The 14,162-nt window shown below is 35.8% G+C and overlaps 1 protein-coding gene across 4 annotated transcripts in view; it reads left to right on the forward strand.

Moving 5' to 3' along the window:
• The window catches only part of LOC132092127 (dystrobrevin beta-like), a 32,100-nt gene extending 20,895 nt beyond the window's left edge, over nucleotides 1–11,205 (forward strand). For 2 of the 4 annotated variants that reach the window (XM_059498216.1, XM_059498217.1), the window contains 10 exons: nucleotides 1,848–1,934; nucleotides 2,025–2,115; nucleotides 2,373–2,446; nucleotides 2,561–2,674; nucleotides 3,276–3,372; nucleotides 5,252–5,423; nucleotides 5,748–5,837; nucleotides 6,724–6,777; nucleotides 9,944–9,974; nucleotides 10,069–11,205. In XM_059498216.1, coding sequence (XP_059354199.1) covers nucleotides 1,848–1,934; nucleotides 2,025–2,115; nucleotides 2,373–2,446; nucleotides 2,561–2,674; nucleotides 3,276–3,372; nucleotides 5,252–5,423; nucleotides 5,748–5,837; nucleotides 6,724–6,777; nucleotides 9,944–9,948 — 784 coding nt within the window. In that variant the 3' untranslated portion in view covers nucleotides 9,949–9,974; nucleotides 10,069–11,205. Of the gene's footprint in view, nucleotides 1–1,847; nucleotides 1,935–2,024; nucleotides 2,116–2,372; nucleotides 2,447–2,560; nucleotides 2,675–3,275; nucleotides 3,373–3,999; nucleotides 4,021–5,251; nucleotides 5,424–5,747; nucleotides 5,838–6,723; nucleotides 6,778–9,943; nucleotides 9,975–10,068 lie in introns of all 4 variants that reach the window. The other 2 variants (XM_059498214.1, XM_059498215.1) reach the window with 2 other exon arrangements.
• The last annotated feature ends 2,957 nt before the right edge of the window (nucleotides 11,206–14,162 follow it).

Here is a 14,162-nt window from a genome sequence, read left to right on the forward strand (position 1 = left end):
CACTCTTCGTCTCCTCTTCGTCTCCAAAAAAAATCCTCGTTTTGTGCTTCTAATTTGTGACCAGGGTTTTTTTCTCTCTCTGCGCTCGTCACTAACCACGCAGCGCTGACGAACTACAACATCCACCTGCACGTCTTCAGCATACCACAGTCAGCAGAAGTGAGAAAAAAAGTGTTTATTACATTTGAAATCTGGATTATTTATTTTACAAAAACGCATGGATTCACTACAGGGGGCCTTTATTCACCCCCCGGAGCCGTGTGAGGGACGTTTTATTACAGATGCGCTCACTTTATTTCACGTCTTCTGAACTGTTGATAACAAACACCCGCTTAAGGCGGGCCTACACGGTGCGATTTTTGCTGTCGTACGAGTTCGCATGCGATTTTTTTTTTCAATCGTGTGGAAATCGCATATGCTCGTATGGTCGCGGCTCGTATCATTTGCGATGAATTACGAGCCGAGCAGAGTGGCTTACGAGCACTTCCCGACCTCCCGATCATTTTTAAACCTGTCTAAAAAGTTTGTGAGCTATCGGTTTGAATTCGTGCCATTTGTGCGGTTGAACGAGTCGATTGGTTGATTTATCTGAAGTTGACCAATCACAAACTAGGAAAACCACAGAAGAAGAAAGACGAAGACGGCAGCGCCACGGCGAATGTGGACTATTGACCAGGAGGATAAACTCGCTGAAGTCTGACAGGAACAGCGAGCGCAGTATGATGTTTCTAGCAACGTGTACCATGCTTTTTAGTTTTCTCTCTCTCGCTCGCTCTCTCACACACGTAGTACATATGTAGTTTACAGGGACTCTCCATAGACGTAACCGGTATTTTATACTGTATATCCCCATACACTACCTCTATCCATCACGGAAAATGCATGTTTAAAATTTCTATTAAATACCGTATAGTATTTTTTAAAGCCATTTGGTTTACGATGGCACAGGAATTGTCCTCACAAACCATGTTTACATTGTAATACCTATTTCAGATATTTATAAACCATATACAAGAACACAAACACACACAGGGTGACCAAAGGTCCTGGTTTCCTATTGCTGAAAATAACCTATACGTGTAGGAAACAGTCACAGCTCGTATCAATATTTGATATGCAGTTATGAGAGAGGCAGAGCAGTAATATTAGGCGCGTTCCACTTGAAGCAGCGCTGCACAGAATGATCACCTGTATGATATCAAAGTAGGCTACCGCGAGAGCGATACGAATGCATTGTGCTCTCTTAGCGCTCTCGCGGTACTTTAATGTCATACAGTGATCCTTCTGTGCGTGCAGCGGAGCTTCAAGCTAGAGCGTCTATCAACTTCGTGCGATTGCTTCTGGAATTCGCGGGTTGTAAAATCGTGTCGTATATCATCTCGTCCGTACGATTTTCAGATAAACTCACTCGTGCCGTGTGCGTGGAAATACGATCTTCCGACCATCCGAATTCGCACCGTGTACGCCCGCCTGTAACCCCATTGAAAGACTTAGAAGAGCAAGAACAATATTTAATATAACTCCGACTGGATTATTGTGAAAGAAGAAAGTCTCATACATCTAGGATGCTTCGAGGGTGAGTAGAAGATCGACGAATTTTCATTCTCGGGTGAACTAACCCTTTAACCTAAAGATCATATTTTAATTACATTTTTATGTATAGTTTAATACAGTCTCTCTCTCTCTCTCTCTCTCTCTCTCTCTCTCTCTCTCTATATATATATATATATATATATATATATATATATATATATACACACACAGTCAAACCAAAAATTATTCAGACACCAAATATAATTTTTGATATAATGTTGTATTTAATTGTGTGTGTGTGTGTGTGTGTATAGACCGCCGACCTTAGCCACAGCTCAGCGTATGAATGAGGAGCACGCTCTGATCGCGGCGTATGTGAACAAACTCCAGAGCAGCCCACGGTGAGTGTGTGTGTGTGTGTGTGTGTGTGTCAGCTGAAGTTATTTAGTTTTTTGTAAATGTAATAACATTTTCTGTGTGTGTGTTTGTAGTACGTTAGATAGTCCTAGCCGAACGGATGAAGAGCACAAACTCATCGCTCGTTACGCCTCTCGTCTGGCCACGGATCCTGGACACACAGGAGTGAGTTACACACGTTTACTATCTCCATTCAGATTATGCTCACTACAGACATACAAGATGCCGCCTTGCATTAAAAAAAAGTATCTTTTGACTTAATCATTTTTACCTTTAAGTTCACCCCCAAAGAAACAGTTATGAAGCGTTAAGTCAGATTTAGCTTTCTTTTTAGGACAGTTTTGTCTCCAAACTATAGCTACGCAAATGCACACAGTAGAACAGTCATATTTCTTTGTTCCTGCTGCTCTTGTGAATCACAGAGACCTTCAGACTTCAGCTACAATATGAACAAACAGCAGAGAGAACTGATCATGCAGCTGGAGAACAAGAACAGGTACTCACTCACAGCTGCATATGCAGAGGTTTTCATGAAGATTTACATCCAGTTTTTGCTTTTGGATTTTAGTCTCAGTGAGCGTGTGAAGGAAAACTGTGTGTGTGTTTTCAGGGAGATTTTGCAGGAGATCCAGTGTTTGCGAGCAGAGCATGAACAGGCATGTCAGCCGACTCCAGAGAGAGTCCAACAAAACCCGACCCTGCTGGCAGAACTCAGACAGCTCAGGTACTACACACACAGACACACTCACACACACACACACACACACACATTTTTTCACGTTTTATGGGGACGTTCCATAGACAATGGTTTTTATACTGTACAAACTGTAATTTGTATCCCCTAACCATTAATGCAACCCTCGCAGAAAACTCTGCATTTTTAATTTTTTTTTTGAAATATATAATTTAGTATGATTTATAAGTAATTTTCCTCAAAGGGACCAAAGAGTTGTCTCCACAAGGTAAAATAATTCAGGTTTTGTGATCCTTGTGGCGACCTTTGGTTGTTAGTTCATGTTAATTCTTTAATGTTAACAAAAGATAACTTGTTAAATGTTATACAAGATTTTATTATACCAGTTTAACTTGTCGAAATTGTGTAAAAGTTTAATTTTTCTGCAAGTTTTGAGTTTTACATTTTTGTCGAAATATGTCAAAAAACTACTTTACGAGGCAATTTGAAACACTTCTCACAACGTCAAAAAAGATCTTCCGAAACATCCTGTTTTACATCTGTTAGACGGTTTGACTTCAGGGTTTGGCTCTAATAATCATCATCATCCAGAAATGGTTGTGTCTGAGAGGTCTCTGTTTGTGTGTTTCAGGCAGAGGAAGGATGAGATGGAGCAGAGGATGTCGTCTCTTCAGGAGAGCAGGAGAGAGCTCATGGTGCAGCTGGAAGGACTCATGAAACTACTGAAGGTACACCAGACACACAGACCACAACGGGACGAAAGCAAATGCTCTTTAAAGGGGTCATGAATTGAGAAATCAACTCTTACTTGAGCTTTTGATATATAAGAGGTCATCGTACCAAAAAAGCGGAACTGAAAACATCCTTGTTACTGAAATAAAAGCTTTTATTGACACCAGGCCCAGCGAACGCCAGATCCTGGAATGTGCTTGATGTAATAGATAGCTTAAACACCTCCTTATTCTGTAGCCCCGCCCACTGATTGGCACATGACATAGCAGGGAAATAACATGTGACAAAGTGGTGCTAAACCGGATCACACTACAAAAATAGCCTATTACTTATTGATTTTGATGTTTTTTAATGTAAAAACCACGTGAACGTCATAAGTGGACCTTAGACAACTTTATATATATATTTATTAAAAAAAAGCAAGTTCATGAGTGCATTGTAATGTTTCTGCCACTGGAGGGCGTCACTCTCTTTGCGGCTGTCTTTTCTTACATACTTGATCTAATCTTCCACTTTTAATTTCATCTCTTTATGGATTAGAGATTATAGTGTTAATACGTGCTCTCCTTATCTGTTTTTCACTCCCTCTGTTCTTTTCCTCCATCTCTGTCCTGTTCCTGCAGGATGAGGAGCAGAGACAAGCTGTGAGTGTGTGTGTTTCACTGTGCATGCCAGAGAAATGACTGTGTGATTTTGCTATTTGCACATTTAAAGGTCTCTTACACAAATAAATATGTAGATAAATAGAATGGTTATAAGGTTCTACAGAATTAATCTCATATTGCTCTTAAAAGTTAAAGTTGGTAATAAGTTTGTAAAGAATCACAATGCCATAATGTATAGTAACTAAGGCTTTTATAAAACAAAAAATTAGGTTAAGTGAAATAAAGCTCAAATAAAATATAAATATTTACTTAAAAAAATTAATTAGAAATGTTGCCTTGGCAGCTAACTGAAATAAATATGTTAAAGTAGAATTACTAAAACTAAAACTGAAATAAATATATATATATATATATATATATATATATATATATATATATATATATATATATATATATATATATATATATATATAATTATCAAAAAACCGAAATTAATAAAAATAAGAAAAGCATGTAAAACTGAATGAGAATGTAACTAATAAAAATTCAACATAAAATTACTAAAATTAAAATGAAAAACTGAAAATATCAAAATAAAAGCTAATTCAAAATATTAAATTATCTTATCATAGTATATAAATAATACTTAACACTTATGCTCACTTATTTGTAATATTACAGGGGAAAAGAAATTCATAACTAATGTGATTTCCATATTTAAAAATGATGTTTGTAATATTTTAGCCAGTGTATCAAGACATGAATATGGGGATATGAAAATGCACTGACTGTTTGTGTGTATGAGTTACTGTGCATGTGAAAGAAATTGTTCAGTGTTTATATGAAAGTTCTTTTGCATTGTTTTTCATTTATTTTCATTTAGATGTATTTATCTCTTTCTTTTCCTCCCGATGTTTAACTTCCAGTGTCTGCTGTAAGTTCTCACAAAATAATAATGCATCGTTTCACGTTTTTGGAGTAGCACATATTTTAAAACTTAAGATTTCCATTAACAGGTGTCTTGTTTTGTTTTCAGAAATTATTTTAAATAATTAGATCATTTCAATTATCTTTGCCATTAGCTGTATTTTTCTCTCAGTCTCCGTTCTTTCATGAATCTGGCTTTAGTTTCTCAGAGATAATTCTCTCTTTATGTGAATAGGAGTTTACATGTAAACATGTAGTGAATTAGTCAGTAGTTTTAAGTGCTGGGAGAAACCTTTAGCAGGTGTATCTTGTACAATATGAAGTTTATATTCTCTCTCTTCAGGCTCAAGCCGCTGGCTCCTCCCCCAGCCACGCCTCCCCTTGTTCTGTTTCGATGCCCATTCGCTCTCCTTCCTCAGGCTCCACCCCCACATACGCAGGCCACACCCCGACCCACGGGCCCCAGGACTCTTTAGCTGGAGTGGGTGGAGATGTTCAGGAAGCATTTGCTCAGGGTAACATCTTCATTAACAAATAAATACATAGACTATTGTGGCTTTCTTTTTTCTTTTCTGATGAGCAACAAGAATTTTTGTTGGTCACATGATTCAGATTGTTGGGGGATTGAACTGGGTAGCCCCGCCCATTTTGACATCTCATTAGTCTGAAATAGTCTGTATATGAAACATTAGATATGTTATTTTGGTGATATTTTGTTGTGGACATGTAACACTTCACACATGTTGGTGTAGCAATTCAATGATTTTATCAAGTTTTTAGCATTTATTAACTCAATAAATCTACATAATTTGGACATTCTATGTGTTTGGATCCTACAGGACCTCGCAGAAACCTGCGAAATGATCTCCTAGTGGCAGCAGACTCCATCACAAACACCGTCTCGTCACTGGTCAAAGAGCTCAACTCAGGTACGATCATGATGCATTGTGGGTAGTTTGTGTTTTCACAGCTGTGACAGAGAAATGCTGCGAGAATTTCAGGTTACCTAAAAAAAACTATTGTTGCTTGAAATAAAATAAGCTTTAAACTGACAAAAAATATATTTAAAAATTATTTTATTTCTGCTAAATGCCAAACAAACATTTCTCATTCTTATTTACATATAAAAAAACTAAGAAAACTTACAACAACATACAACAAAACTTTAACTAAAATTAAAAGGAAAGCTGAAAAAAATATAGAAGATATTACCATAATAAAAAACCATGAAAGTATCTCAATTATACTAAAACATCACTTATACGATTTAGTGTTATTTATTCACCATTATAATATTAAAAAATATTTTAATTTGCTTAAATTTTTTATATATTTTCAGTTTTCATTTCCACAGTTTACATTTAAGTACATTTCTTTTAGGTGCTTTTGTATTTTTAAAAAAAACATTTGTTTAATATTTAGCTTTTAGCAATGTTTTTTTTTTTTTTTTAGTTTTCAGTTTTAGTTTTAGTAATTTTAGTACTTCTAAATTAAACTCATTTTATTTCAGTGAGTTGCCAAGGCAACATTTCTAATTTATATTTAATGTAATTACTATTACTATTACTATTACTACTACTTTTTTCAGCTTTTTTAAATGTATGAAAACAGTTTGTATTAAATTATTAACTAAAATATTAAACAATAAATATTAAAGCAACAGTTTAACTTAAGTTTAAGTAAGCAAAAACAACACTTAAAGGGTCTCTAGACAAAAAATTGTTACAAACTGTATTGGAGTGTATAATGATTCTTAATTCATGTATTTTTTATATACAAACATGATATGTATATATTCTCTTCTGTTGTCTTCAGTAGAAGATGGAGGAGAGGAGGAGGAGAGACTGCTGCAGAATGGCAAAGACAGAGGTATAACTCATCACATCAGAACTACGTTTCCCAGAATGCATCTGTCCTCTTGAATGCAGACCTCTTTCAGTCGCTCTCGTTACATGAACATCAATGATTTCATTAGATTAATCCTTCCTGCAAACAACCAAAGCTTATAATGTTTTACTGGGGTGTGTGTGTGTTTGTGTGTGTGTGTCTGGCGTGTGTCTGTGCTGTCTGAGGGGGCTCGTTAATGCTTAATTACTCGTTAGTATTAACAAGGAGGCTGTTTATGAGTGTGTGTAGGGGTGCTGGATGTATTTTTAACCACTTCCTGTAGGGTCAGAGGGGTCCTACTCACTGAACCTTTATGAGCCGAACTCCATCCAGCTCCACCGCTCGTGTTTTATTGGTCTGCTTCTGATGGCCTTTCTTCTAGTTTCAGACGCCATCAGTCAAATTAAACTGAGCAGACGTTTGCTTAAAATTGCTGTAGCTGGAATAATTTTCTGAGTGAATATTTTTTGGAGAGCAGCACTTAAAACAGGCCTCATAGTAAAATGTCCTAATGTATACTTACGGTATCTTGCATCAACAGGATCATTTTATTTTCAAAGCATTCACTTGAAATAAATGTCTCTAGACAAAAAAAAGTACAAAATTGTATTGGAGCATCCCGAGCTAAAATTAAAAGAGACTTTAAACTTGATACATCCATTTTTCAGTTATCAATTGTTATTTTATGCACACACACACACACACACACACACACACACACACACACACACAGACAGCCATTCAAGATTTGTAATGTTTTTAAAAATGTCTCTGATGCTCATCAAGCCTGCATTTATTTGACCAGAAAAACAGTAAAAACAGTAATATTGTGAAATATTATTACAATTTAAAATAACAGTTTTCAATTTGAATTCATTTTAAAATGTAATTTATTTCTGTGATGCAAAGCTGTATTTTCAGCATCATTACTCCAGTCTTCAGTGTCACATGATCTTCAGAAATCATTCTAATATGCTGATTTACTGCTCAAGAAACATTTCTGATTATTATCAATATTGAAAACGGCTGAGCTGGGGTTTAAAAGAACAGCATCTATTTGAAATAGAAATATATTTTGTAAAATTATAAATGTCTTTACTGTTATTTTTGATCAATTGAATGCGTCCTTGATGAAGAAAAGAAATAATTTCTTTAAAAACATAAAAATCTTACTGACCTCAAAATGGGCGGCAATCACAGTTGGTAACATAAAAAGGTAAAGAAAAAAGTTACTGTATTTTTGCTGTATTTGGTTAATGAAGCTGGTGTCCGCAGTTTATTTTTGTCATTATTTATGCAAATGCTAACGAGGGACACAAAAGCCAGCTGTTTTATATGCACAATTGTTCTACACTGCATAAAAAGTATAGTAGGTCTGTTTAATTAAGAACAGTGTGTAGGTTATACAAAGGTTGAGGAAACAAGGTGGTAGGTGGTATCTACTCTGTTAGTTATGTACACTGTAAAAAAGAAAAGTTGACTTAACTTAAAATTACAAGGTAATTTGCTTCACAGCTTTTTTGAGTTTACTCAACTTTTAAACGAATTAGTTCACTTAACTCAATTCACTGAGTAGGGTCACATGTCTCCCAACTTAAGATCTTTTGTTCAGATGATTGAGTTTTTATAGTTAAAAAAACTTTTGTTATGTAATTTCAACTTTTAATGTTATTTTCACTTGACTTAATAAAGTACGTTCAGTTGACAAAAAAATTGGTTTTTAAACAGCATCACAAGGTAAAAAAAAACAAACTACTACATGCTTGATATTTTGGTCCAGGTTTTATTTCAAACCAGCAGCAACACATTGGTAACTTTAGCCATACTCATTCTTAAAAAAAGTAATTGAGTAGGCAAAAAAAAAAACATTCAAAGTGCTAGCTCATTCAATTGTTCTATGTTTAACATTTTAAATTGTTAACACAAAACATGTTACAAAACGAGCAATATAAGTGCAAGTTAAAGGAGTACGCTGACTTTTTGGGGCTTTAGCTTATTCACCGTATCCACCACAGTTAGGGTGAGGCTCCTTTGTCTGTTCGGTGTTGGTGCGCTTCATTGCACATGGGCTAATTTCATGGTCATTACAGTGCACATGCTCCAACCTCCAACCTAACTTGTATGCTTGTTAACTTGAATTTACAAATTGAATTTACAAGTAATACTAGGTTGGTCCAATGATTGTTGAACCAACGTTTTTTCACTAGTTATGCCAACATTTTTGCATTTAATTGTCCAGTTAACTAAAATATAATCATTAGTCTAACTTTTGTGAGTTGGATTTTTTACAGTGTACTGAGCTGAAGCAGCTTTACTAATTCCAGATAAGAGTATTAATGGATCACCAGAAAACATCTGTCTGTGTGTCTAAATATTACAGCTTTTACAGTATGTTAGCAGACGTCTGATGCAAGATAATTTCTTATTAAGCCTTTAAAGCCTACTGTATCTTATTTACATATATAGGCACATTTCTAAGGCCTTTAAATGTTCAAAACTTCTGAAAACCCTGTTGTACATGATCTGCACGTCTTCTGTTGCCTGACTGATAGTTTATACTCTTTAGCAAGTAAAAAAGCATTCTTTTACATGGTCAGTAATGTTAGTATTGAACACTTGACTGAAGCAACTTAGGTTTACTTGATTATCCATGCATATCTTTTTTAGAAGGATAGTGAATCTCAAATATGATTTAGTTTCATGATATGCTTTAAATTTCATCTCACTTAGACATATTATATGGAGATATAGAATAACAGCAACTGATATTTAAATGCATTTTATGTAAGCAGTCTGTTATACTGTTGTAAAGAGCATTGATTTACATTACAAACTATCAGAGTTTCACGTTACTTTTTTAAATATCAGCACCTTATTTGCTGAGATTGTTTTTCACACTTCCATGAGTTTGCGCTCCTTATTCTCACTATATCATATTATATGAGCCATAAAAGCCTGATGTGTCAAACATGACAAAACATAAAATGGTTTTGACACATGGATTTTATTGATTTTTTTTATTTAGTCTAAAGGTTTAATATACTGTTAGATTTCAAGATCTTTAAGAATATTATTTCATATGTCAGGCTTAATGGGTTAAAATGAGTCTTTGACTTTAAAATGAAAATTTTGTATTTTTGTTTTCCAGGTTAAGCCAAATATGAAGCAAGCCGTGCCATGTGAGTTTTACACAGCATAATATCCATTAGAGGTGTTGCTTTGTTCATTTTGAATATTCAAATGAATAGTGTTTTTTTTCTTGCATTATTTCAGGTGTGGCGTCACTATGCAAACGCATCATCACCAAAAAGACAATGACCTCTGAACCCAGACTCAGCCAATCAGAGAGAGTTCAGGGATTTGAGTTCCTGTGGATTGCTTGAGAAGGAAAATGTTTTGTTGTTTTTAGTGTTTTTTATGCTTCTTTGTTTTGAGATAGAGATGTCGTTTTAAGGGGTCTGTGTTGCAGACCTGCTAATTTGACTAGCAATGCTCGTTTGATTTTGTAGCTGATTTTGTTCAAGTTTGAAAGCTTTTGAAAAACATCTGTCGAGAATGAGACTGAGGTGGGAACGGAATGCAATAGAAAGTGATGCATGATTGAAGGACGAGTGTGATGAGTTGACTGGCTGGCTGAGGTATGTGGGCGTGGTTTGTTCGATGTGGGTGTGGTCATGTTGAATTCAAAGACACAGTTGCTGCAAATGGGGTATAGTATAAATGACCTTCTAAAGGAACTAAATTAAAGAAAAGTGTCCTGTTCAGTACTGTAATTTATATTCGATTCACTTTTTTATTTATTTTCAGCAGGCAGACCGCATATTAGCAGCTTTCAGTGTACATTTGAGGAAATATTTTCAAATATTTGATTTCAGGTTTTCAAGTCCAATAAAGCATTTACATATATTTAAGAACAAATTGATTTAGTTTTATAGATTTTTGAACAGGTACTTTAATAAAGAGGCAGATTATGTACTGTGCTCCTATTACTGGAGAGTTTTTCCCATTGTTAATTGTGAAGCAGTGTTTGTAGTCAATATTTCCTGTGAACAGATATTTCTTAACTACAAACATTGCACACACACGTCTGATCTGCTGTGTTTTTCTGGAGGTGTGTGTGTGTATTTGTGTGCCTCTCTATAGTTGTGTGTTTGTGGAAAGCTGGAATGTAAATCAAATTGATGCCTTCATTTCATTTTAATCTTCGATATCTGCCAAAAATGACTTGTTAATTTAGTTTGTTTGAAGTCTTTCATCTTGTTATTTACTCTTATAAAATTTTGCTGTGTTTTTAGTTCGTGCCAAATCCATTCATGGACACATCTGTTTCTAGACCTCTGTGTCGTATGATTCTACCTGCGGTACACAAGACTTAATGACATCACTTCCTGTGAGCTCTTCTGTGAAAGCTGGCTAGTTTGGTGGAGGTGATCATTACAGTGCCGGTAACTGCAATGTTTCGCTCTTTCCACCAAACAAATTATTCATATTTTTTTGAAAATAGGGTTTGTTGTGTTCAGAATAAATGATATTATAACAAAAACATAAAAGACTGGAGTATTTTCTTTTAAGTTTTCTTTTAATATAAAAGCCAGTTTCCCCCATGGAATTAAAAAAATGACTTTATTTTTTTCTTCTAATAATAATTATAAGAAGATAATTCAGAATTGTGAAATATAAACTCGAAATTCTAAGAAGTCAAGATTGTGCGAACAGAGGTTTGCCATACTTTAGCTTTGTATTTGTTTCTTTAATTTTGTTTGTGTAGTTTCCCTTCAGGTCCCTTAAAGGCCTTCAGTGTAATATGATGCTCTCAGTGGTTTTCGGCCAAAATTGCATACTACTTCTATGCACTAAAATCATGCGCTTCTCTGAGGATGGGACAGTATATATACATTTATGTACACAGTATTTGTAGGACAGAATGCCAAGACCCAGATGCTTCCCTGTTTGCATTAGTTTTTGCGGCACGTTTGTTCTTCTCTTGTCACAGAGAAGTGAGATCTGAGAGCTGTAAACTCCTGAGTTCCTGTGTGACAGACAGAGACGGCCAGGAAGAGGGTCTTGATACTCTGCCAGCGTGGGAAGGCATGATGTGGAGTGAATTTGAATGAGAGCAGCATGAACAGATGTGTACGCTGGGGGAAATCTGTGTGTGACAGAATAAGATGCTGCAGAGATTCACTCAAGGACACCATTGCTCGTCTGTCTCGCTCTCTTGCAGTTCTATTAGTGGTGTTTTGGCCCTTACAGTGAGGGACAGTGGACTTCCAGTACAGTGATGGTATCAAATGTTAATATTTTGATGTATACAGTGGTACTACAATTAGCATTTTTAAAGTACTTTTAAAGAACACCGTGATAAATGTGGAAAAATGTGTGTGTTTGTGTGAGTATATGTCTTACCACAAACTTTTGAAAGGTAGTGTATAATGAATTTAAAAAAATGATTTTCTAATATAGGGGGTTGGGGTTAGGGCGGGGGAAAAGTATCAATTATTATATTATATTATTAGGCTATATTGAGTTAATATATTAATTTAAACAATTATTTAAACTGCGTGTTTATAAAACTGTGTTTTCTGAGTAAAAATAAGGGACGTTTTTGGCTTTGGATTAATACAAAAAGCACAGAAGGGCTTATTGAAAAATCCAAATTCATTCTCTCTTCATTCTTTCGCTTTTCGCCAGGAATGTTGCCATTTCTCCAGTAACCGCAGTAAACAAAGTACTCTCTTAGAAAAAAGGGTTCATTGGGGTTCTATATAGAACCATAGGGTTCTTTACTCAACTCCAAAGAACCTTTTATGTTAAAAAGTTTCTATAATGACAAGAAAGAACCCTTTTGGCACAAAGGTTCTTTAGGCTATTATTCATTCATACATTACATTATTCTGCAACATTTTTTATTTGTAATTAAATTACTGTTTGTAGTAACTGATTTTTGGAGAAAAACTGAAATGGCACTCTTCGTGTTATATTGATTAACTACATAAAGTGATATAAATATATACATTTTCTAACCCCCATATCTTGAATTTTGTGATCATTCACATGCATTCATAAATGCATTTGAATACACCGAATAATGCAGTGAAAGAACGCACTGAAAAATGAACACGAAAAATTACATTAGCCTAGATGCGTGCATTTTTTAGGCACGATTTGTTTAGTTTTTGAATATACTTGATACTGTTAAAAGGCACATCATTAAAACAAAAAATACGAGTTCACATATCACACCTAAACACGCGTGGAAAACGTAATTAGAAGAACTATCTACTAAATTAGTCAAAAATGCCTATCCATATACAGCTATGATTCGCGAACCCCAAACTGACTCAAATGATTCGCGAACCAGCTCCGAACTCCTGAGATGACTCAAATGATTCACGCTCCGAACTCCTAAACTGACTCAAATGATTCGCCAAGCCGCTCCGACCTCCCGAACTGACTCAAATGATTCGCGATCCCGCTCCGAACTCCCGAACTGACTCAAATGATTCGCGATCCCGCTCCGAACTCCCGAACTGACTCAAATGATTCGCGAACCCGCTCCGAACTTTCGAACTGATTCAAATGATTCGCGAAGCCGCTCCGAACTCTCGAACTGACTCAAATGATTCGCGAACCCGCTCCGAACTCTCGAACTGATTCAAATGATTCGCGAAGCCGCTCCGAACTCTCTAACTGACTCAAATGATTCGCGAACTCGCTACGAACTCCCGAACTGATTCAAATGATTCGCGATCCCGCTCCGAACTCTCGAACTGATTCAAATGATCCGCGAAGCCGCTCCTAACTCCCGAACTGACTCAAATGATTCGCGAACCCGCTCCGAACTCTCAAACTGATTCAAATGATCCGCGAAGCCTGCTCCGAACTCCCAAACTGACTCAAATGATTCGCGATTCCCAAACTGACTCAAATGATTCGCGAACCCCAAACTGACTCAAATGATTTGCCTAAAGCTCCAAACTTCCAAACTGATTCAAATGATTCGGGAACCAGCTCCGAACTCCCGAACTGACTCAAATGATTCGGGAACCAGCTCCGAACTCCCGAACTGACTCAAATGATTCGAATTTTTTTTTTTGGTGAATGAATGCTTTAATTCTACTGATAATTGATTTTCAGTTATTTTTGCTATGTTAATTCTAAATATTTTTCCTTATATGAACTGTCTTGCTCATTTCAGCAAACAAAAAGATGCAAGACTGCAAACTTTCCAGTACTTCTGTGTACTGATAATCCGGTTTCCACCCAGTCCCAGGAGGTTTGTCTGTTTTATCTCTCTTCACTAAAATGTCTTAAAATTGCTTGGTTATTGACCAGTGATGCTAGGAGATTGTAGATATACAATAGGA

The sequence above is a fragment of the Carassius carassius genome, chromosome 18 (assembly GCF_963082965.1).
Source record: "Carassius carassius chromosome 18, fCarCar2.1, whole genome shotgun sequence".
NCBI classification, from domain to species: domain Eukaryota; kingdom Metazoa; phylum Chordata; class Actinopteri; order Cypriniformes; family Cyprinidae; genus Carassius; species Carassius carassius.